This window comes from Manis javanica, chromosome 3 (assembly GCF_040802235.1).
Source record: "Manis javanica isolate MJ-LG chromosome 3, MJ_LKY, whole genome shotgun sequence".
NCBI lineage: Eukaryota > Metazoa > Chordata > Mammalia > Pholidota > Manidae > Manis > Manis javanica.
In genome coordinates, this window is record NC_133158.1 from 121,687,902 (window position 1) to 121,714,803 (window position 26,902).

General features: G+C 36.8%; 1 protein-coding gene across 4 annotated transcripts in view; it reads right to left on the bottom strand.

The window, feature by feature from the left end:
• The window catches only part of VPS8 (VPS8 subunit of CORVET complex), a 304,326-nt gene that overhangs the window by 18,414 nt on the left and 259,010 nt on the right, over window positions 1–26,902 (bottom strand). For 2 of the 4 annotated variants that reach the window (XM_073231970.1, XM_073231969.1), the window contains exon 45: window positions 26,417–26,761. The exons of 1 other annotated variant lie outside the window; for it this stretch is intronic. In XM_073231970.1, coding sequence (XP_073088071.1) covers window positions 26,474–26,761 — 288 coding nt within the window. In that variant the 3' untranslated portion in view covers window positions 26,417–26,473. Of the gene's footprint in view, window positions 1–12,975; window positions 13,030–26,416; window positions 26,762–26,902 lie in introns of those variants that run through there. One more of the 4 variants, XM_073231971.1, reaches the window with a different exon arrangement.

The window sequence follows — 26,902 nt, forward strand, 5'->3', positions numbered from 1 at the left end:
GTTCAGACAGAAGACTATACTCTGCAGTAATACTATATCAGCTAGCTACTCAAGAACATCACAGATATTAGAGCAGCTCAAAATCTGCAAAACTCTGCTGTTTGGAATCTATGACTTTTACAAATAGGTGATAATTCAGCGCAGTGTAATTAAGAATGGTCTATTGGGTTGTTTTAATGCAAAATAATAAGTGTCAGTTGCTCTGTCACACACACTGAAGAAAAAAGATCTCTGCCATGTATTGTGGGAAGTATCCAAAAGCTTCATCCTAGGAAATGCTATTGGAGGGAAAGGCCCATTTGTTAACTTGATCAACACTCTAAACTGCAGTAGGGTCTAAAATTCCAAGGAGATAGTGGACAAGATGGCATTACTTATTTTGATAAAGGAGTTCATTTCTGTATACTGACTGGGTACAAAGAGATGGACTAAGAATAACCACTGGCTCTGACACGGTTTCACAGCCCCCTTATGAGAGACTTACATGATTGGACTCAATGGAAACAATATTGTCAACTGCTCATCATGGGGTATCATATCAGAAGCAGAAAAATCATACCCATTAACTCTCATTGCATAGTATGGTGACTAATAAATAATGCTTCTTAGGTGTCTGATGATCAGCTGCAGGGCTCTATTCTTGGCTTTGTTTACACAAACATTTTATCAATGACTTGGATAAAGATAAAAGAGGAGGCCAATGTTTGGGATGAAAAAATGTGATTCCCAAAAGTTACAAACTGAAATTGATAGAATCCAGACCTGAGTACCATCTTTTGAATAAGCCCACCCACCATCTCAGAGAGACCTAGGTGCCATCTTACCTAGGCTACAAGCATTCTCCAGAGGACACGTCAGCAAGCCACAAGCCCACCTTTCCCCTGACCCTCCCCTCAAAGAGCCTGTCAAAAACCCTGGCCATAAAAAGCCTCTTGACCCTTTAGAGGCCCTCTTTCCTTTGTCCTGCTGGCCAGGACAGAGGGTCCCTCTCAGGTTCAGCAATAAACCTGCTTGGAGTGTTGAGATTGCAGCCCCTCACTTTCAGAAATGATATAAGAAAAGCCCTGTACCTAGCTCAAGAAACCAGTAATATTTACATAGAATGGGGTCAGAAGCATGCGTAAACAGTGTCAGCAGTTTGCTATCAGGATGTTCATTGAATCAATCAAGCAAAATGGCTGCTAAAAAAAGTTAATGTGCTTTTGGTTCTATTTACATAAATAGGACCTAGAATAGGGAAGGTGATGATTTCATTCTACTCTAAATTGACCTCCCCTGAAATATCATCATGGTTGTTCAACACATGTGGTATGATAGCATGGAGGCAAATGAAGAAAGGAACTGTGGACGTTCTGCTGGACACGAGAAGACCAGGGATTGGGGTGTATGACTTCAACTATGTTAAGGATGGGAAAGGCTGCTATATGAAAGAGGGATTAGACATCTTTTTGATGGCTTCCAGAGGAAAGATGAGGATCAATGGGTAGAGATGTGTTATCCAAAATAAGGAAGAATTGTCTTAGAGCTTTCAAAGATGGAACTTCCTATCTCAAGAGGTAGTTTTCAGGCAGAGGAAGGATATCGCTTGTTAGAAATGGATGAGGAGAGAGATCAATTTCCAGCATGATAGCATGAGATGATCTTTTGACATATTTCCTAGTAAAATTGATTAAAAAAAACAAAAGCAAACATAAAACCCAACCATTTATAGACCTTGAAAATGGTCCTAAGGGAAAAGAGCAAATGAAGAAATAAATACTAAAAAGAAAGTATGCCAAATCAGTAAGAAAGACAAGTCTGTGGTATCTTAACTAAGACTGTTCCCTTTCCCACCCTCCCAGCTTAGTAAGGTAGAGACTTCACTGTAGACTGCTTCGGCCAAGAATACTAGGCTCCCTCTCTTTCAAGATCCTAGCTGGAAAGCTTTCTTCTCTTTAGGAGCAGGACATGAGCATTTTTCATCTTGCCTTTAGATACATGTTGCTGAGGCTAAATCCTAGGCAGTAGAATCAAGAAGAAGAAGGGCTCCTTTCTTCCACCAAGTCTCCACACACAGAATGGAGGCCGGGTCCCTGGATCACTCCTGCCTTGACTTGTGAGGCAGTAGTTCTACAACAGGAAAGGCAAGCCAAGAGGACCTCAGGAGTCCTAGACTGGGAGTGTCATTCTAAAAGAAGCTGGCCATTGTTCCTACACCCAGCAACAGAGCCCTCATTCAGAGATTACTCCTTGGGGCAGAAACAGGAGGAAAAACAGCATTTAATTTCTTTCCAAAGGAACTAACTTCATGTCCAACTCATTTGCAAGTGAGTGCAGAGAAGTTAAAACCTAAATACATTCTTAAGAACAGTGGAGGTTGTGCTAAAAGGTAACTGGGAGGAGATTCATTGATTTAAAACACATACAGGTATTTTGCAGAGGAGAACTGAGGAAAATGACAGCTGAGAGGAGCCATAGTGAGGAGGTCAAAACAAATACCAAAAACAGACCTCAGAAACTTTTCCTTCAGAGGTGCCACAATTTCAATGGATCAGGTTGTAGAGCAATGTATGTCTCAGGGCACTGTTAAGAACAACAGCAATGAGTAAGGGTTTAACAGCTGGGTGCAGTCATGGAAAAGGAGAAAAAAAGCCCCACCACTGTCACCGCCATGGGCATACCCAAGGCTATACAACCCTGAAGAGCAGTATCAGAGACTTAACACTGCATGTGTGTGTGTGTGTGTGGTGGTGTGGTAGTTGGGGGTGGAAGGACGGGCAGGGAGAAGAGTGGAAAATAGACTTCACTAAAATAACCCATCCAGTCACTAAAAATTATTTACAAATTACAGCTTTTGGCTGCAACAGTCTTGAGTGGAGTTAAGCAGATAACAGTAATTCCAGGCATGGGAGATCAATATGCTACAATATATTACCTAAAATGTCATTTCAAGCCAAAAATTACAAGGCATAAAAAGAAATAGGAGGGGGGATCTCATTCCCCAACTTCAAGCTCTACTACAAAGCCACAGTAATCAAGACAATTTGGTACTGGCACAAGAACAGAGCCACAGACTAGTGGAACAGAATAGAGACTCCAGACATTAACCCAAACATATATGGTCAATTAATATATGATAAAGGAGCCATGGACATACAATGGGGAAATGGCAGTCCTTCAACAGATGGTGCTGGTAAAACTGGACAGATACATGTAAGAGAATGAAACTGGATCATTGTCAAAAGTAAATTCAAAATGGATCAAAGACCTGAATATAAGTCATGAAACCATAAAACTCTTAGAAAAAAACAGAGGCAAAAACCTCTTAGACATAAACATGAGTGACCTCTTCTTGAATATATCTCCCTGGGCAAGGAAAACAACAGCAAAAATGAACAAGCGGGACTATATTAAGCTGAAAAGCTTCTGTACAGCAAAAGACACCATCAATAGAACAAAAAGGTACCCTACAGTATGGGAGAATATATTTGTAAATGACAGATCCGATAAAGGCTTGACATCCAAAATATATAAAGAGCTCACACACCTCAACAAACAAAAAGCAGATAATCCAATTAAAAAATGGGCAGAGGAGCTGAACAGATACTTCTCCAAAGGGGAAATTCAGATGGCCAACAGACACATGAAAAGATGCTCCACACAACTAATCATCAGAGAAATGCAAATTGAAACCACAATGAGATATCACCTCACACCAGTAAGGATGGCCAACATCCAAAAGACAAACAACAACAAATGTTGCAGAGGTTGTGGAGAAAGGGGAACCCTCCTACACTGCTGGTGGGAATGTAAATTAGTTCAGTCATTGTAGAAAGCAGTATGGAGGTTCCTCAAAAAGCTCAACAAAGAAATACCATTTGACCCAGGAATTCCACTTCTAGGAATTTACCCTAAGAATGCAGCAGCCCAGTTTGAAAAAGACAGATGCACCCCTATGTTTATTGCAGCACTATTTACAATAGCCAAAAATGGAAGCAACCTAAGTGTCCATCAGTAGATGAATGAATAAAGAAGATGTGGTACATATACACAATGGAATATTATTCAGCCAGAAGAAGAAAACAAATCCTACCATTTGCAACAACATGGATGGAGCTAGAGGGTATTATGCTCAGTGAAATAAGCCAGGTGGAGAAAGACAAGTACCAAATGATTTCACTCATATGTGGAGTATAAGAACAAAGAAAAACTGAAGGAACAAAACAGCAACAGAAACACAGAACCCAAGAATGGCCTAACAGTTACCAAAGGGAAAGGGACTGGGGAGGATGGGTGGGGATGGAGGGGAGTCTAGTAAACATAATGTTCCTCATGTAATTGTAGATTAATGATACCAAAATTAAAAAAAAAAGAAATAGGAAAGTATGATCACATACAGGGGAAAAAAAGCAGACTACATAAATTGCCTGTGCAAGTAACCAAATGTCATATTTAACAGAAAAAGACTTCAAATTAACCATTATGTTTACAGATTTAAAACATGATTTTAAAAGGAAGGAAGATATGATGGCAATGTTGCACAAAGTAGAAAATACCAATAAAGAAATAAATTATTTAAAAAGATCAAATGGAAATTATGGAGTTGAAAAGTATAAAAAGTGACATAAAAATTCACTAAAGGGGCTCAAAAGTAGATTGAATCAGCAGATGAAAAAATTAATGAACATGAAGATAAATTAATACAAATTATGCAAGATTGAAGAACATGGAGATCAAAGAATGAAGAATGAACAGTCTTAGAAATGCAGTACAGCATCAGTATAACAACAAATACAAATGGAAGAGACAAAATGAAAGAAAGAAGAAAAAATATTTGAAGAAATTATAGATGAAAAGTTCTAAATTTATTGAAAAACAATAAACTACACACCCAGGAAGTTCAACAAACTCTATGCAGGGTAAATGCTTGGACTCACAAACACATCATAGTAAAAATGCTGCAAGTTAAATCCAAAGGGAAAATTTTGAAAGCAGCAAGAAAAAAATGACTAGTTACTTACAAGGAAAGCCCAATAAGATTAACAGCTGACTTTTCAGCACAAATAAGAGAAGCCAGAAGATAGTGGAGTAACATATTGAAAGTGTTCCAAGGAAAGAAATTGCCAACAAATAATGCTATATCCAGCAAAGCTATCTTCCAAAAATGAAGATGAACTACTTTCCCAAATAAACAAAAACTAGAGAAGTTGCTGCTAGCAGACCCACCTTACAAGAAATACTAATGGAAATTCATCAGTCACTGTTCATAGAGTCATTAGGGGAAGCAAGTGACTCTAGACAATGGAATACTATTCAGCCATAAGAAAGAAACAAATCCTACCATTTGCAGCAACATGGATGGAGCTAGAGGGTATTATGCTCAGTGAAATAAGTCAGGCAGAGAAAGACAAATACCAAATGATTTCCCTCATTTGTGGAGTATAACAACGAAGCAAAACTGAAGGAACAAAATAGCAGCAGACTCACAGACTCCAAGAAGGGACTAGTGGTTACCAAAGGGGAGGGGTGGGGGAGGAGAGGTGGGGGATGGTGGGTGGGGAGGGGTGGGGAGGGGTGGGGAGCTATATCAATGATAGCTTAATGAAAAAAAAAAAAAGAAAACATTTAAAATGCTCCACAAATGCATCCAATCTTGTTCAATGATTTATGCTCCATGACTCTAGTTTAAGAAGGTAACTAGATACATTCTTTGTTACCAGCAGAGCAAACCTAACTACATCCAGTGAAGGAGACTGCTTGAAAATCCAATGCTAAAATTTTTGTTCACAAAGAATCCTTCCCCTATTATTAATAAAACATTTATATTTAAAAAATTTTAAAAAGAATAATAAAATAAGACACTACTATACACCTATTTGAATGACTAAAGTCCAAAAGTCAGACAACACTAAATGCTGACAAGGATGTAGGACAACAGGAACTCTTACTCATTGCTGGTGGGAAAGCAAAATAGTACAGCCACTGTGCAAGACTGGCAGTTTCTTATAAAACTAAACATCATCTTACCATATGACCAACAGTTGTACTTTTTGGTATTTACCCAAATGAGATGAAAGCTATGTTCAGACAAAAACTTGTATATAAATTTTATAGCAGTTTTATTTTATAGCAGTTTTATTGACAATTGTTAAAACTCAGAAGCAACCAACATGTCCTTTAGTAGGTGAATGGCTAAACAACAAACTGTTATATAGCCAGGAGATGGGATATTACTCAGTGCTAAAAAGAAATAAGCTATCAAGCCACAAGAATACATGGAGGAACCTTAAATGGATATTACTGAGAGAAACTGATCTGAAAAGACTACATACTGTCCAACTACATGATGTTCTAGAAAAGGCAAAATTATGGAAACAGTCAAAGATCAGCAGCTGTCAGAGTTTGGAAGGAGAGAGGCAAGGATGAATAGATGGAGCATGGGATTTTGGGAGTAGTCAAAACTACTCTTTATGACACTGTAATGGTGGATACATTTCATTATACATTTTGTCATAAACTACAGAATGTACAAAGATGTAAACTATGGACTTTAGTTAATATTAATACATCAATGTTGGCTTATCAATTATAATAAACGTACCACAGCAACGCCAGATGTTAATACTAGGGGAAACTGGAGGGGGCAAATACCTGGGAACTCTGTACTTTCCACTCAATTTTTCTGTGAACTTAAAACTGCTCTAAAAAAGAGTCTCTAAATGTTTTAAAAAGCATTAAAGGAATCAAAATGCTACATCAGAAGCACACTTAATACAAAAGATATGGGTGAGGATTAGATTTATACACTGGGAAAGAACTCCAGAAATCCTTTGAAACTGTATCAGTTTTTGGGCTAGAAGATATGTATAATTACTGGCAAGAAGATGGTCACCACTGCCCCTCTTAGTAACTGTTCCAGCTGCCATTCTCTCCCTTTACCTGAGGACTAATAAGCAGATTTCAGAAAAGTCCAGGTCATGGATTTCAGGTCATAATTATGGAGAAGAGTGAGGAAAGAATATGGATACAGCAAGTCACCCCCATGACCATGTTAAACATTGCCTGAATTCTGAATTCCTGGAAAACAGCTACACTTAAGGAAATCCTCCCAGCCTGTTCCAGGAATCAGCTTACTGCAAAGAACTACCCTTCCCCACTAGTCTGAGACAAGATTCGCGATGCCACCATGTTTACCTATGACAAGGCCAAATTCCCATTTTTTGCCTCATAAAAAATTAGCTGAACTGTTTGCTCTCACTGACTGATCGGAACAAAATGCTTGTTAACTGATGACCAAACTTTAGTTAAGCTTCTCTCCTTCCCCAAAGCCTTTGATCCACCCTCAGCCCAAGTCAAGCATACTATGTCTCCTTAATGGCTCCTTCTAAGAATCAGCAGACCACAAGGAAATACAATGCCATTTCCTGATCAACTGTCTGATTCTGCCACCTATTTCCCCAATAGCTGATTCTTTCTAGCCTTGTTTATCCACTCTTATAAAAGAAGATTCCTTTCTGTCCGATCTTTGACACCCTTGCAGATCTTACGGTTAGAGCATTCTCCCTATGGCAAAAGCACCCTCCCCTTATTGCAATAATTCTTTTAAATAAAGTCTCTCCTTTTCTTTGATAGGCAACATACTGTATTAGTGCAGGTTGGATGTTAAGGTCTAACTAAAATCATTCAGCATATCAATGAAAATGTCATTTCAGTTTAATACAACTACAGACTCATAAAATCCTAACACTCTAAGGGATCTAAAAATTAACCAGACCAAGCTCTCACCCAGGTTTTTTCACCCAGAAAAACCTCTGCAGCAGCTTTGAGTGACGTAGACCTTGCCGCTGAGCAAACATTGTTGGTAATAGATAATGCAGTATTTCACAAAGTAACTTGTTCACTGCTGAAAAATTCTCATGCCAAGCTAACATCTCTCTCTACACAGCAGCTCAACAAGCCATTCTGGGGGCCAGTCAGCTGAGACACTGCAGCCAGCTTTTCCTGTTGTTATGGAAACAGTATCTCTGCAAGGCTTTTTCCCTTAAACAACAACAAAAACACCCATTCCCTGTGATTCAATAAAAATTATGAGCATGTACAGTCATCTAGATTCCTGACATGAGTGGCAAGGCTGGGAACTGGCTACAACAATTTTACCTCACGAGCAAAACTGTTTGGACAAATTTTTTTGGACAAAAAAATCAGCTTCAAATTCTTATACTTGAATACTTGAGAAACTGACAACCAATTTCTGAAAGGTTTGCCTAAGAAATCCACCAATTTAGTCACCGTTAACTTGTAAATGTGTTGAAAGCAAGAAGTATATTTCACTGTATCCTTCCAAGGCCTGGCACCTTCGAGGCTGGTTGAGTAGTTAATAAATTTACCCAGAACTATCAGAAGGTTTCCACTCTGCTCCCAGCACCCTGTCCCTAACTGGAAGAAGTCACTCTGAGAGGACCATCAACTGTGGACTCTTCCAGTGGGTTCCACCAGCCTGAGGATACTATTCAGCCAGAGTTCCTGGCCCTCAGCTTCTGCAAACAACAGCAGAGAAAGCTCATCTAACAAGGATGGCTCAGAGAGTGTAACCACGCTTTTGTGACCAATATATAAGGAAAAAAAGCCTGCTTTCCCTGGTTGTTATACATGTAACAATCCCAACTTTGCTGCACAAGTTCCTGGCTAATGTTTCCTTAACAGTTCAGAAGAGACACATTAAAGCTGAGTGATTTTTGATGCTGCCTTCAACTGCCTCTCTAAACTCCTTAATCCATTTCAAATACTGTCAACACCTCCAATTTGGATCAAGTTTAGGGAATCTATTAAATGGACTTGTATGGCAATTTTTTTTAATCTACTGGAAAAACTTCCTGATTCTTTAATTTCTGGCCATCCATAATCAAACACTGAAAAAGTCCTATGTATATAGAAGCATGTGCATCTTCCAACTTTATTGATGCTATTAGGTTAAGCCCATTAAGAAACTTTATATATGTATGATAAATATTATATGCAAATTATACATGTAGATATATTAAATATAATAAACATTTCTAATCCAGAGCTTCTAAAAGAATACCTAAAATGTAAAATGTTTGTGTTGCAAAATTGTTATGTGTGCTCATGGAATCTGCCAGATTGACATGTGGCAGCAGAGTGGAATATTTAACTCCTACATGAACACTACCCAAGAAGTTAAGCAGAGCCCTATAGAACACAGCTTCTACTCTTTGCACTTGAATCCAGCTCTTTGCAGGGCCAATATTGACAGCAGAGTCAACAAACACTTTCTTCAGTTATTGGTCAACATAGAATCTCTGGCTCAACTCAAGAACATTACTGCTCCTTTGTGCTCCTTACACACGTCACTTTGGCAGTAACTGTTCAACAGACATTACTGGGACTTCCATCTGTCAATGCAACTTTGGGAAGAGAGACAGCAGCTTCAAGATGATAACCACAATATATATGTAGATCAACATATACATACACACATAAAAATACATACCCAGCAAGGGAAGTAACAATTAGGTGCTGAGTTTTACATTGATCTCACTCAGTGTTGCTGATGTAGCTCAAATGCTAAGGACCTGACCTTGCTGGGAACACAAGCCAGGACAGCAATGAGGTTTACATTTGTTCATTTTCTATTTATCCAGGCCAGAAACTTCTTCATATTCTTTCTTTCACTCAACAACTATGGCTGACTTTTGTTCTCCACTTAGGGATAAAACAGGAAACAAAACTGATGTAGGTTCTGCCCTCATTGGCATATAGTCTAGTCAGGGGGATACATGTAAGTAAAGAGGCAATTCCACCACAGCTAGGTAAGAATGTTGGCAGGACCAGTTCAGGATGCTATGGGAGCTCAAAAAAGGAAGGATACCTAACTCAGACTTCAGGTTTTGGGAGAGAAAAAATATCTATGACTTGAATGTATCTCATCTCCATTCCATTTCCATAGCATAGGTTTTTGGACCTTTGTCTTGCTTGGACAACTGTCTTATTCTTCTAACTGATCTTTCTACTTCTAGTCTCACTTTTGACAGAAACTCTTATCCACAAGATAAAAAATAAACTTCACAGTTTGGGGGTTCTTTGTGAACTGGACTCACATTTATTTCAGCAGGCTTCTGCACAATCCCATATTTAAGACAAACAGAACCATCCCCATTTCCTGAAATGTGCTGCATGGATCATTCTTGTCTGCCTGGTATAACTCTTCCCTTGTGTTTCAAGCCTAGATCAAGTTTTACCTCCTCTGAGAATCCTCCCCTGACCTCTTAGTCTGGGAGAGGCACCTGTTATGATATATATATGAAGTTATTTACCATAGGCAGTGTGATATTAAATAAGGGCTATTTAGTATAGACTTTAACTCAGCAATTGTCAGTAGCCCTAACCAACAAGCCATATTTTAGAGATTGCCAGCTAACATATATTCCCAAAAGCCAACTACCTGTTCATATATTGACCAGAATCTAAGACTTTGCTTGTTAGATCAAAAAATAGCAGATATTTTACTATTGGTGACATTAATGACTTGTTAATCAGAATGGTAAATATTAGAAATTGACTTCTATTGCTATAATGAAAGGTATTCAAGATAAGTAGGCTGATAAAGTATTTTAAAGATAGTCCCAATTTTTGCATGGACAGAAAATAGGTCTACATGTGATCACTTAGGAATGATATCTGGGGCCACCTGTGTCTGTCATTGGCTCAGGAAGTTTCTCTTTGATGCTGATCACAAGAGTAATGGAATTTTGCTCCAATAATGCTGCTACATCTCTGACAGTGGTCAGACACCTAAAATGACAGAGAACTGGGATATTACCAAGTTTAAAATATAGGTTGCAGAGAGGGAAAAAAAGATGGCAGAGTAGGAAGGAAAAGTGGAAGCCTCCTCCCCACCACACACACAAGGGAAGCAACTACAGCAAATACAGCTAACACTGAAAACGACCTGAAGACTATAACAGACCATCTACACCTGGCAAAGAAGAGAAGACCACACAGAAAAGGGTAAAGTGGCAGACCCACAACTGATTGGGACCCAAGCCTTCCCCCATCCCAGTCAGGATGTGATGGGAGAGGAGCTGAGAGGGGAGGGAATAAGTGCTCAGGAGCTCTGCACACCTGCCCTGGAGATGTGGTCTGGGAACACAAGTCCACACTGCATCAGGCTTTGGTGATTAACAGGGCTGGACACCATGGAGAGTCGGAGCACTCTGGGAGGCTGAGACTCCAATGGCTTGTGGAGGACAGGCATGCTCTGTTGGTCCTGACAAGACCCAACACAGAGGTAGCAGTTTGAAAGATTTACCAGTAGTGGGAAGGGTGCCAGAGGGGTGAGGGTTGGACAGAGCTCTTTCCTCAGGAGAAAGGGCAGGTGGATGACACTTTTCCAGCCCTCCTCTGGCCCAATAAATTGGACATTCTTGGGAGCTCCAAGCACAGCATTCCCCTTGCTGGCAGCTCAGCCCTGAGGCACTTCCCCATGCACCTGCCCGAATACCCTGCCCACTCAGCCCAGCAGCATCAGACATTTTGCTGCCTGGAAAGCGGAGGGAGACTTTGCTGCCTGGAAGTTTGCTAACGTCTGATTAGAAGTTGGGAGACTTGTGTTTTAATACTAGTTTCAGTAACAGTTTAGTTGTTACTATGTGCCAATAATTTACCGAGTATTTACTATGTGGTGAAACACAGTGTTAGGTTAACTAGTTTAATATATTAAAATTCTGAGAGGGAACATCATCATTTTACAGTGGAGAAAACAGAGAGGTTGACTTACTCAAGGTTATTCAGGTAAGTAAGTAGAAGAGGCAATTTTTGAACTGAAGTTTGGTTGAATACAAGACACACATTTTTAACCTCTACATTAGAAGTATGTTCCATAGCTAACATGTGAAAGCTTAGCCAAAAAATTTCCCTTTGGATTCCAGTTTCCTCATTTGTTTATTGAGTGAGACTAAATGACTCAAGCCTTTTCTAGCTCCTCATGTTACAGAGTATGTCCATTCTAAGCAACAAATCTGCCCTAAGTCTTGCCTGCCCTTGCTGTCTTGTCAAGAGTGAGACAGATTTTCATGTGTGGTATGTGTTAGAGGGCTTTTCAGATAACATACTTTGTTTTTATTCTTTTTTTCTTTTGAAAACATCTCAGGGGATTCTGAAGGCAGAGAAAAGGAACCCATTTTTGGCACATTGCTTTACAGCATAACAGAACCTGGTGTCAGTCAACAGAGCTAGCAAGTTGTTATTTTTGTTTTACAATCCTTCACTGACATGGATGCTGACTGAAATTGTGAAAAAGGGCAAGGAAAGAAAACCTATGTTCATGGACACTTCAACTATCAGAGAAGTAAAAATTGTAAAAGAAAATATAGCAATAATGTCCATCTGTTTACCACATTTCAAATGTACTGTTGCAGCTGGATAAAGAAAAGGATTTTAGTAGTCCTCTTAATATCATTTTAGGATTGGTCACTTGAAAGACTCTCATCCTTTCTGTGTCACAAAGTTTATAGCCAGAAATTGGAGTGGTACAGATAAGAGTTCTATCCCACAATATTTACTGAGGACTTTCTTATATGGCATGTGTTGAAATGTTAGTATCTCAGGCAACTTTTATTTAGGCAAAGCTATCTAGAGGGAACGTACTATTAAGAAAAACTATAGCTGTCATCTTAGAATATCTTTAATCTCCTACCACTCACTGATACCAGGATGCCTGCCTGGTAGACAGGATGGGGATTCTTGAACAGTGAGAGTTCTTAGTTGCCAGGAGACTGACACTAGGCTCAAACCCCCACTTGGCTTCTCTGGAAGTGCCAAGGATTTCTGGTAATACATCATTAGGGTACCCAATCAGAAAGTACCTTTGACAGCATTAAGATGATTAAAAATCATTGTCACTGTGAGAAAATCATTTAGTGCAGAATAATCACTGAGAAGGTTGAAATTAGATTTTTGCCTTTAAAACTCACACACCTTCTTAATGGCAGGATCCCCTTTGGATGGATGACAGGTTGGAGAAATTTTTACCTGGAAAAAAAGGGCAAATGTTTTAATATCCTTTCAGTTATATCCTAGATTCATCTGACCCACACCCAAAACAATTCAACTAGAATTGGTGTAACTGAGAACTGGTGTTTTCAGAGGAACAGTGCATATATTTTCTGTTATGTTCTTTTGAAATTTACCTGCAGATAAAAAAGTCAGTAGTTGGTCAAGATAAAAATATGATTAGGGTAAGAAAAGTGGAACAGATGGTCCAGACTGGTTTTAACCCAATGGTGAGAAACCAGATACATACGGATTTTTGTTGACAATGCTAATCATCTGACAGTACATGACGATAGTCAGCATTTCTTGCAGAGGCTAACTCAAAGCACCTTCATGATTTAATGTCCCTTTTAAGCAAACATGCACAAAAGAGTTTGATAATAATAGTGAAGAATCTAGAAAAAGTATCAGCCAAACCATAATAAAAGGATGTTTAGCTCAAGGAAGAGAAGACTGATGGTACAGTCTTCTCTTGAGGGGCTCAAAGAGTTGTCAGATTAGATAAAAGAACAAGACCCAACGCCATGCTGCCTGCAAGAAATATATCTTAAATATAGGGCAAAAATAGGTTAAAAGCAAAAGGATCAGAAAGCTATATACCATGATAGTACTCGATTTCTGAGCAAATACTACTACTAGTGACAAAGAAGATCATTTCATAATAATAAAGGGACCAATTTATCAGAAGGATAAACAATTCTAAATGTTTATGCATCTAATAGCTTAAAGTACATAAGACAGAAACTGATAAACTGAAAAAAGCAATAGTTTTTTAGTCAGAGATTTCCATGTCTCTCTCTTAGTATATAAGAAAACAAGTAGGCAGATAATTATAAAGTAGATAAAAGACACAATGCAATCAACTGACTTGATAAGATGGACATTTACAAAACACTCCAGCAAAGCAGAATATATATTCTTTTCAAGTGCACATAGACCATTTACCAACACAGACTATTTTCTGTCACTAAAACAATGCTCAACTTAAAAACTTAGAAGAGCTCAAAGTCATACAAAGAAGGTTCCCTGATAAAATGAGAAATAAATTAGAAATCAATAACAGAAAGACCTCTGGAAAGATTTCCAAATATTAGGAACTAAGTGACATACTTCCAAATAACCCATGGGTTTAAAAAGAAATAAAAGGAAATTCGATCCTGGAAAGACACAACTTACTGAGATTGAATCATGAAAAACAGAATATGTGAATAGGCCAATAACTAGTAAGGAGACTGAATCAGTAATAAAAAAGCTCCTAACAAAGAAATATCCAGTACCAGATAGTTTCATTGGTGAATTTTACCAAACATTCAAAGACGAATTAATGTCAATCCTTCTAAAAGTCTTCCAAAACACTGAAGAGGAGGGAAATACTTCCAAACTCATTTTAGGATGTCAGCACTATCCTGATATCAAAGTCAGATGAGGACACCATAAAAAAAAAAGAAAACTACAGGCCAATATCCCTGATGAACACAGATGGAAAAATTCTCAACTAGACACCAGAAAACAGAATTCAGCAGTACATTAAAAGATCATATACCATGACCAAGTATGATTTATCCCTGCAATGTAAGGATGGTTTAGTTTAACATACACAATCAATAAATGTAATATACCACACTAACAGAATTAAGGAAAAAGACTTATGATCATCTCAATGTGGGAAAACTCAACACTTCTTCATGATAAAAACACTCAATAAACTCGAAGGAAACTACCTCAACATAATAAAGGGCATATATAAAAAACCCACAGCTAACATCATACTCAGTGACAAAAGACTGAAACTTATCCTCTAAGATCAAAAACAAGACAAAAATATCTGTTTTTGCCTCTTCTGGTCAATGTAGTATTCAAAGTTCTAGCCAGAGCAATTGCACAAAAGAAGAAAAGGCATTCAAAGTATAAAAGAAAAAGTAAAATCATCTCTGTTCACAGACAATATCTAGAAAACTCTAGATTCCACAAAAATAATTGTTAGAACTTATAAATTAGTCAAAATAGTAAGACACAAAATCAACCCACAAAAATCAGTTGTGTATGAATAACCCAAAAAGGAAATTAAGGAAATAATTCTGGTTACAATAGCATAAAGAAAATAGAAATGAACTTAACAAAAGAGACAAAAGACTTGTACACTGAAAATTGTAAAATGTTGCTGAAAGAAATTAAGAAGACAAAGAAAAAAAGAAAAACATTCTGTGTTCATGGACTGTAAGATATAATACTGTTAAGATGTCCATACTAGCCAAAGCAATCTATAGATTCCATGCAACCCCTTACCAAAATCCCAGTGCTGCTGCTGCAGAAATAGAAAAACCCATCCTAAAGTTCATATGAAACCTCAAGGGACACAGAATCACCAGAACAATCTTGAAAAAAATCACAGTTGGAAGTCTCACACTTCCTAACTTTTAGACTTACTACAGAGCTACAGTACTCAAAACAGTGTGCTATGGTATAAAGACTGACATACAGACCAATGCAGTAGAATAGCGAGACCAGACATAATCCTTACATATACAGTTAAATATTCTCAACAAGGGTGCCCAGAGCATTCAGTGGAAAAAGAACAGTCTTTTCAATGTATCTATACGCAAAAGAATGAAGGTGGACCTTTACCTTACACCACATATAAAAACTTACTCAAAATGGATTAAAGACCTAAATACAAGAGCTATAACTATACCAAGGATGCAGCGGAGCTGAAACCCTCATATACTGCTGGTAGAAGAGTAAAATGGTACAACCACTTTGGAAAGCAGTTTGGCAGTTTCTTTTTTTTTTTTTAATTTTGGTATCATTAATGTACAATTACATGAGGAACATTATGTTTACTAAACTCCCCCCACTACCAAGTTCCCCCCACATACCCCATTGCAGTCACTGTCCATCAATGTAGTAAGATGCTGTAGAATCACTACTTGTCTTCTCTATGTTGCACAACCCTCCCTGTGACCCCCCCTACATTATGCATGCTAATTGTAATGCCCCCTTTCTTACCTCCCCCCTTTATCCCTCCTGGCAGTTTCTTAAAATGATAAAACATACATTTGCCTTCTGAGTCAGTTATTCCATTCCAAAGGTATTTACCTGAGAAATCAAAGTGTATGTCCATACAAAGACATGCACAAAAATCTTTTTAACAGTTCTGTGAAACCAGATATTAGAAAAATCCAAATGTCTATCAACAGGTGAAATCATAAATTATGGTATAGCCATTAAAATAAACTATTAGTCAACGGTAAGAAGAAATGAACTCTTGATACAATACGAATGAATGTCAAATAGTTATTTACACTGAATGAAAAAAGCAACACCCAAAATATACATACTTTCTGGTTTCATTTATCTAATTGGTCATGATGGACAGGGTTAGCATCTTGATTGTGGTGATGGATTCATGGATATACATGTATTTCAAATTTGAACCTTTTATATATGTGCATTTTATATCAATTACACCTCAATAAAGCATTAAAAAATTGTAGGATGCAGCTGTAAAATAGTGCTTAGAGGAAGAAATTTATAGCTTTTTATGCTATACTGGAAAATAAGAAGGGTTTAAATGAAGGATCTAAGCTTCCAATTTAAAAGCTAGAAAAAGATGAACAAAGTAAAACCAAACTATGTAGAAGGAAGGAAATGAGGAGAAATCAATGCAACAGAAATCAAATAGAGAAAATTAAAAAAGTCAAAAGTTTCTTCAAAATATCAGTGAAATTGATAAACTGCTATTTAGATTGTTCAAGAGAATATAAATCACAAATATCAGCAAGGAAAGGATATATTACTATATGCTACATTACTTACATTTAAAAGGTAAGAGCCTACTATGCAACAATTTTATACCAATAAATAGAGCAACTTAAATGAAAAGGACACATTTCTTGAAGAACAACTTAATGGACCCGAGGTGAAATGGAAAATATGAATAGCTCTATATTTAATAAAGAAATTGAATTTACCAATCTTCCCACAAGAAAATTCCAAGTCCACATGGCTTCAGCAGTGAATTCTAGTAATATTAGATACATAGAGACTAATACATGAAATTGGAATATCAACTTATTAATTTACAAGGTAAATATAATTATTATTACAAGTAGTTCAATACTAGATATGATCATCTGTCTAGAATGATGTAGAAGAGGTGTAAGTACTGGGTAAGCAACTGGATTCCAGTCATCCAGCCTCTTCCAACTCTAACGTCTAAGATCCTATAGCATAGATGATGAAGACGTTGCCTATCAATGTAGCATCAAACTACTCAAACAGGACCATGTTGCAGGCTTTTCTGCCTTTCTCCTCTGACTTTCAGAGCAAGTTTAGAAAACAAACCTCAGCTCAGGAATCAAACTGTTGGCTGTCCAGACTGTCCTTTCAGTTTTAGCAGGTCTGTAAAATTAGACTTGACAGTCTTTGCTCTAACATACCACGACATTAATGCTCTGGAATTCACTCCAGATGTATGATGTAGCTTGCTAAATGTGATCCAATTTTAATTCCTGGTATGAGCTTTTTGAAAAAGGAAGAAAATAGATTTTTAAAGCAAAGTAGATATTTAAGCTGGAAAAAATGACCTCATGAAAGAATCTGCAGATTTTTTTAAAACAAGCCAAGAACTCAATGTAGTGCTGGACAATTTATCTGAGAAAGCTGTTTTTGGAGATTAAGTCAGAGAGTGTTTGAAGTGGGAACAGAAATGGTTCAGCATCCCTCATGAAAGGTCTTTTTTTTCATTTAACAGGATTACTTCTGGAAATGCCTCTGGCAATGCAGCTTAGGACACTTTAAATCCAGGTGTGCAGCTACTAGATCTGGGGATATAGATGATGTATTGAGTTACGGCCTTAATAATGCTATACTTTTGTGATCTTTGTTAATGAAAATGATTTCTGATTTAGATAGGCAATCTGATCTGAAATTTAATAGTAATAGGAATACCTTCTTTGTCACCTTGTTTTTAAACAAACCTTGATTTTTCTCATTACAAAATGAATACATATTCACCACTGGAAATTAGGAAATACAAAAGAGTAAAACAAAGCAAATAAAAATCATGATCTTTCATACAGCAATAACTACAATTAATATGTGGAATCAAACTGTTTTGTGATCCTTTCATGTTACATGTTGAGACTGCTTACTTCATCATACCAGTATTCTTCCACAACATCATTTTCATAACTATTAAGCAGCCCATTTAGTGTACAGATATACTGACTAACTTAATCGATTTTTGGAAAGCTACTGGGATATTTCAGTTGTTTTCAGTTTTTTTATTATTACTAAAAAACTGCTGTCATAAACATACTTGCATGTAACACTTGGCACACACTCTTAATGTGTTATTTCTGTTGCACAGATTCTTTTAAGTCCCTGCTTTAAAGGGCAGACATTTAAAAATACATACTGTCAATTTTTCCTGATAAGATGGATCTACAAACCCTTTTCCTATAATTCTAAAATCCAAAAGCTCTAAAAACAAAAGGATTTTAAAAATAATCTTTTGGCACCAAAAGTCATCTGACAGCCAAACCTGCCCTGAAGTTAGGCTATTTATAGTCTTTAGTTATTCCACATAAGCATAGGATTGTGGGAAGCTGCCCTAGACCCCACTGGGAATATTATATAATATAGAACATATGCACCATATTATCTTTATTTTAGCACCTCAAAGAAGCCATTTTATTCTCTTCTGGCCTGTTTTGAGAAGTCAGTGATCATCATTCTTATTATTGTCTTACCTTTGGTTGCTTTTAAGACTTCCTCTTTTTCTCTGGTTTCAGCAGTTTGATTATGACTATGATGTATCTGAGTGTGGTTTTCTTTGTATTTATCCTGCTCAGTTTGCTGAACCTTTTGATGTTTTTCACCAAATGTGGGAAGTTTTCAGATATCAGTAGGCCATCCCACCACCATGTCTCTCTCTTCCGGCTTTTCTGGAACTCTAATAGTATGTATGCTAGACTTCTTGATGTTGTTTCACAGGTTACTGAACTCTGTACTTATTTTCAATCCTTTTGGTCTCTGTGCTTCAGTTAGGATTATTTCTATTGAACTGTCTTCAGAATTTACTGATAACATTTGTCTCTGTTAAGAATGCTACTGATGCCTGATGAAAATTTCATTTTAGTTCTAGAATTTACACTTGGTTTTCTTTTATAATTTTCTTTTATTTGCTGAGAGTTCCCCAAGTATTCAGTCATTCTACGAATCTTTTCCTCTAAATCCTTTACATATTTGTAATTTCTATTTTAAAGCCCTTGACTGCCAGTTCTAATGTATGGGTCATCCATAAGTCTGCCTATATTGATGCTTTTTCTTTTGATTTCAGGTACATTTTCCTTCTTCCTATTGACCCTATGATAACTTGGACTTTGGCTTTGTTAGAGAACATTTATTTGCTTTTTTAAAAGACAGCCCTTAGTCCTAAAGCACAGTCTTTCTGCAGTTTCAATATAAAACCTGAGGTGTTTCTCAATCCTAACTTGGCAGGACTTGCACTCAAAACTCATATTCTGCAGCTGCAGAAATCTCTGCTCAGTTACTTAGTCTTCCTGATGCTGCTTTCTGCTTGGTTTCTTGGAGCCACTGTCAGCATGTGTGCAATTTAGAAACCTGTCAGAAGACTTTGGTTTCTCTTGGCAGAAGAGTTTTCTAAATAGGCTATCCTGCCATTACTGGAATTGGAACTCTGTATTACATTTCTTCAATTATTTCTTCTGTATTATCCCTGCCCCTACTTCTTCCAGGACCCAATTACATGTGTATTTTGCTACTTGAAGTTGTTCATGAGTTCACTGATACTTTATTCATTTCTTTTCCGTATTTTTTATCTCTGTATTTGATTTGGGATAGCTTCTTTTGCTACATATTCAATTTCACTATTCATTTCTTCTGCAATCCCACACAGTGTGTTCTCATCTCAGACATTTCAGTTTTAACCTTTATAAGTTCTATTGGCTCTTTACAACTTCCATATCTCTATTTAACATGTTCAATCTTTCCTCTAGTTTCTTGAACAAATGAAATACAATGATAATAACTATTTTAATGTTCTTGTCTACTTCTTGTATCATCTGTGCCATTTCTGGGTCTGTTTCAATTGATTTCCTCAAACAGTTTTTTAGAGAAATTTTAGGTTCACAGGAAAATTGAGAGGAAGATAGAGGTATTGCATATATCCCATGCTCCCACACATGCATAGCCTCCCCCTCCCCTGTGACCAACATCCCTCACCAGAGTGGTACATTTGTTGCAATTGACGACATGTTATGTTGACACATCATTATCACCCAAAAGTCCACAGTTTATATTAGGGTCATTCTTGGTGGTGTATGTTCTGTGGGTTTGGACAAATGTGTAATGACATGTATCCACCATTATAGGATCATATAGAGTATTTTCACTCCTCTAAAAATCCTGTGTTCCAAATATGAGCAAACTGAATTAAAAAATACATCAAGAGGATCATACACCATGATCAAGTGGGATTCATCTCAGGGATGCAAGGATGGTACAACATTCAAAAATCCATCAACATCATCCACCACATCAACAAAAAGAAGGAGAGAAACCACATGATCATTTCCATAGATGCTGAAAAAGCATTCAACAAAATTCAACATCCATTCATGATAAAAACTCTCAACAAAATGGGTATACAGGGCAAGTATCTCAACATAGTAAAAGCCATATATGACAAATCCACAGCCAACACCATACTTAACAGTAAGAAGCTGAAAGCTTTTCCTCTAAGATCGGGAACAAGACAGGGATGGCCACTCTCCTCACTGTTATTCAAGATAGTCCTGGAGGTCCTACCCACAGCAATCAGGCAAAACAAAGAAATACAAGGCATCCAGATTGGTAAAGAAGAAGTCAAACTGTCACTATTTACAGATAACATGATACTGTACATAATATCATGTTTATTCGAAAGACTCCATTCCAAAACTACTAGACTCCATTAGAATAATGCTTGAATTCAGCAAAGTTGCAGGATACAAAATTAATACACAGAAATCTGTTGCTTTCCTATACACTAACAATGAACTAACACAAAGAAAAATCAGGAAAACAATTCCATTCACAAAAGGAATAAACCTAACTAAGGAAGTGAAAGACCTATACCCTGAAAACTATAAGACACTCAAGAGAAATTAAAGAGGACACTAACAAATGGAAACTCATCCCATGCTCCTGGCTAGGAAAAATTAATATTGTCAAAATGGCCATCCTGCCTAAGAAATATACAGATTCAATGCAATCCCTATCAAAATAACAACAACATTCTTCAATGAACTGGAACAAATAGTTTTAAAATTCATATGGAACCACAAAAGACCCCGAATAGCCAAAGCAATCCTGAGAACGAAGAATAAAGCAGGGGGCATCTTGCTTCCCAACTTCAAGCTCTACTACAAAGCCACAGTAATCAAGACAATTTGGTACTGGCACAAGAACAGAGCCACAGACCAGTGGAAAAGAATAGAGAGTCCAGATATTAAGCCAAACATATATGGTCAATTAATATATGATAAGGAGCCATGGACATACAATGGGGAAATGACAGCCTCTTCAACAGCTGGTGATGGCAAAACTGGACAGCTACATGTAAGACAATGAAACAGGATCACTGTCTAACTCCATACACAAAAATAAATTTGAAATGGATCAAAGACCTGAATGTAAGTCATGAAACTATAAAACTCTTAGGAAAAAACATAGGCAAAAATCTCTTGGACATAAATATGAGTGACTTCTTTATAAACATATCTCCCTAGGCAAAGGAAACAAAAGCAAAAAATGAACAAGTGGGACTATATCAAGCTAAAAAGCTTCTGTACAGCAAAGGACACCACCAAGCAAACAAAAAGGCATCCTACAGTATGGGAGAATATATTCATAAATGACAGATCTGATAAAGGGTTGACATCCAAAATATATAAAGAGCTCATGCACCTCAACAAACAAAAAGCAAATAATCCAATTAAAAAATGGGCAGAGGAGCTGGACAGTTCTCCAAAGAAGAAATTCAGATGGCCAACAGACACATAAAAATATGCTCCACATCGCTAGTCATCAGAGAAATGCAAATTAAAACCACAATGAGATATCACCTTACACCAGTAAGGATCGCCACCATCCAAAAGACAAACAACAACAAATGTTGGCGAGGTTGTGGAGAAAGGGGAACCCTCCTACACTGCTGGTGGGAATGTAAATTAGTTTAATCATTGTGGAAAGCAGTATGGAGGTTCCTCAAAAAGCTCAACAAAGAAATACCATTTGACCCAGGAATTCCACTTCTAGGAATTTACCCTAAGAATGCAGCAGCCCAGTTTGAAAAAGACATATGCACCCCAATGTTTATTGCAGCACTATTTATAATAGCCAAAAAATGGAAGCAACCTAAGTGTCCATCAGTAGATGAATGGATAAAGAAGATGTGGTACATATACACAATGGGATATTATTCAGCCAGAAGAAGAAAACAAATCCTACCATTTGCAACAACATGGATGGAGCTAGAGGGTATTATGCTCAGTGAAATAAGCCAGGTGGACATAGACAAGTACCAAATGATTTCACTCATATATGGAGTATAAGAACAGAGAAAAAACTGAAGGAACAAAACAGCAGCAGACTCACAGAACCCAAGAATGGCCTAACAGTTACCAAAGGGAAAAGGACTGGGGAGGATGGGTGGGAAGGGAGGGATAAGGGGGGCTGTAAAAAAGAAAGGGGCATTATGATTAGCATGTATAATGTGGGCCGGGGGGCATGGGGATGACTGTGCAACACAGAGAAGACAAGTTCCTCATGTAATTGTAGATTAATGATACCAAAAATAAATAAATAATAATAATAAAACTAGATTTTAAAATTTACCTTTCCTTATTAAAAAAAAAAATCCTGTGGTGCATTTATTCATCCTTCCTTCCTCCCTAGCCCCTGGCCACCACTGTTCTCTTTACTGTCTCCATAGTTTTGCCATTTCCAGAATGTCATATAGTTGTTTTTTTTCCTCCTCTTTATATCTTCTATCTTCCTGCTTTCTTGCCTGGCTGATAACTTCTGTTCAAATGCCAGACATGGTGAATTTTACCCTTTTGGGTAAAATATTTTTGTAATCCTCAACATATTCTTGAGCTTTGTTCTGGGATGTGGTTAAAATACTTGGAAATAATTTACTCTTTTTAGGTTTTGCTTTTCAGCTTTGTTAGGTGGGATCGAAGCAGCAGTTAGTCTAGGGTTAACTTTTCTGCCAGTACTGAGGTCAAGACTTTACTTAGTACTCTCAGTGATGTCCTGTGAATTATGAACTTTCCAGGCTGGCATGATTCTTGGCCCTATGTGAATCTGGGGCACTGATACCTCATTCTTTTGTGTGGTTCTTTTTCTAGTGTTGAGTAGTTTCCTCATACTCTTAAGTGAGTCAATATTCAACTATTAATACTCTCTTTTTGCAGATCTCTGGACCTGTCTCTGTGTCCTATTCTCTCCTATTCAAAATTCTTTCCTGTGAACTCTAGTTACCTTGCCTTCCCTGGACTCCCAGCTCTGTTTCCTCAACTCAGAAAACTGATTAACTCTGCCTCAGTTTTCCCCTCCACATGCTGTGGCTTGGAAGCTTTCTCCTGATAGTAATTTGGGAGCAATCCTAGGTTTATATAATTGTTTCTCTTCTCTCAGCAATCACACTCCTTCACTGCTTGATGTCCATTATCTATCTTAGAGCCATTGTTTTATATATTTTGTACATTTTCCCAAGAAACTCCAAATGCATCCTGTCAAAAGTGGAAGTCCCTGTGTTACCTTCTAAAATTTAAAAAAAAGTTCTGAATTTTGAAACAATGGCCAAAGGGATTTGGATAAGGGATTATGTACTTATATAAACATTCATTCCCATAGTAGTACATAAAAGTGTCTGATCTCCTCATATCCTTATCAATATAGATGCAAGTCTGTTCAATAGTTATTAAAATTTGCCAGTTTAATAAGGAAAATAATTGGCATCATATTGCTGTTTTAACTTGTATTTCTTTGATCTCAGTAAAGTTGAGCATTTTTCTACATTTTACTGGACTATAGAATTTTTTTACATTCTTTGCCCTCATTTCTATCAAAACTTTAGTTTTGCAGAAAGACTGGGAACTTTGGTACTATGGTCAACCTTCAGCCCCTTGGACTGGATCAAAGGGAAGTATACTAAGTTACAGAACTTTAAGAATCAGATTGTTACACTGCCCTGGCAAAAAGGTGAAGATGAGGCTGGTAAGAGAGATGAGACTGTCGATCCATTTTCCAATCACAACTGATAGGTTATACCAGTCCTCTTGTTTTAAACCCCTCAATGTTTCCTACTACTTTAAGAATTAAAAACTAAGCTCCTTAACAGTCTTATAGCTTATTCAGGATCTGGCCCTGCCTACCTCTTCAGCTGCATTTTTTGCCACTCCCCTTTAGTTACTATGTTCCAGCCACTGATCTTTTTTCAATTCCTTGAACAAGTCATTTCCTTCCTCAATTCCTGTGTTTTTGCTGTTCTCTCTTGCTTGAAATGTTCTTTATGTGGCTCCAACTTGCTTAGCCTTTAGATCTTAGTTTAAATATCATTTCTGTAGATGGATATTCCCTGACCACCAATCCAGAGTAGATTTTTCCTCATGCTACTCTTCGTATAACATTCTATTCTTTCCCATCATAGCACCAATATACCTATCATAATTTGAAATTACACATTTGATATATTGTTTGTTTACTTACTGTCTAGCTTTCTTACTAGATAGTAAACTACATAACGGTAGGAACTATGTTTTCAGTAGGAACTATGTTTTTGTTGTTCACCAACATATACTTAGTAACAAGAATAGTGTTTGGCCCAAAATAGGCATACATTAAATACTGGCTGAAGTAATTAATCACTTAATACTAGAGTATAATAACAAGATTATTGAAAAATGGGCAAAAGTCTTCTAAAAATAACTCATTTATATTAGGATCATTTAACACCTCTCTGTACTTGAGATATATTAATCTTCATTTAATTTGTAAGTTTAATTTAGAAGATACTCTTTTGAGAAATGCTGCTATCACCAAAGTCTGAAATCTCATTTTTTAACATTTAATTTAAATCTAACATGTCAGGGGCTACTATTTACTTTTTAAAAGTGGACAAATGAAAATACATTAATAACATGTTCCTATTTCATTAAACCAACTTATAGTTGGAATTCAAAGTAAATAAGCATTGTACAATGGTTCGTAGAAAATTATGACCAATGAGCATAAATGAATGTCATTTACTGAATAATTTGTTGGAAGCTGTAAATATTTTCCTCTGACATTATTCATAAATTTTCCCCAAAAAAGAAAACATATTCTTAGACAACTCTAAAAATCAAGAAAGAAAATGTACCTGGGAAAATATGAGCTTATTTCATGTAAATCTTTCCTTATTTAACTATTAAAGGAGAAATAGGTAGCTCTTTGTTTATTTACAGTCCCCTTCTCCCTTAGATACTTGGCTCATCCTGAAAAAACAAAAACAAAAACTGATAACTTGACTAATGTACCTAGAGCTCTTTACTGATAAGGGATGATTTATCCAAATCTGAAAAATATCAAACAATACATTATAAAATGTTTTAATGAGTATCTAAATGCTTTTCTTTGTAGTTTTAAAAGGAATAACAACTTGAATGTTTCTAGTACACAACAATGTGTTAGCTTATTATCAGCTCTCAAGAACTCTAAGCCCTGTTATTAATAATGTTAAAACTAAAATCTAGTAAATCTTCAATTATGCTTCTTTGAATTTATATGAAGTTGCCTGTTGACTGACACTTATTTTGAAAATGAATGACAAATTAATTTCTTCTAACGCTCATCAGTGCCAATGAGTTATTTGCTACCATAAATTGAATAAGGGATTAATCAAAGAAAATTTAAATTATATTGTTATAATATGTTATATTATATGGGAGTAACACTTGTTAGGAGAATATAATAAAATAATGAATATTTCAGTTGAGATTAGTTTCTCCAATGCAAAACAGAATCAGATAGACTTGCAAGGTCTATTTTGTGGACCTTAACATTTCAGACTGAGCTACTATAAGCCAGGTTTAGGGAGGAGGCAGGGTAAGGGAAAGATAATGAAAGAAAGAAATTTGAGTCATTTTTCTGCTTGTAAAGAATAAAAGTGCTCATTCTAAAGGAAAGCAGGTTTTCTGGGTGGAATAATTCCTACATATCTGTGCAAACTTGTTGGGAGGTAACTAATACATCGTAATTATTGGCTATATATATATATTGGCCAGTTGTGAAAAACAGAGATGGGACAAGGAGAGGCAAGAAGAAAGACTTTATCCATCAAAACCACAGTTTCAAGGATAACTGTTGCATCCTACTTAACTAGAGTCAGAAATTGAAGAAGTAAAAAATTATCACAAGTCTTGGAAAAAGATAAAACAAAAGCTATTTGACAATGGATCATGTTACAAAGGCGGTGAGAAGCTTCAAACGCATTCAGTATCTTCTCCGAGTAGACAACAATAGGTGGAGCTGACTGGTAGTTCCAGCTTGATCTTGGAGTCACTGGGGCCTCACCTCTGTTACCCTCATGTGCTGACTGGGAACTTGATAACCAGGGCTGATGGATTTTCAACGCAATTGAGAGAGCAAAGTAGAACTTCTGGGCAGTAAAGTTTAATAGAAGTCATATATAGAATTTTATAGTATTTTCATATAATTTTATCATGTGTAGTATTCTCATATAATTCAAAATGTGAATGGCTCACACAATGGCAAGAAATCTTAATTGGCACAGCCAATA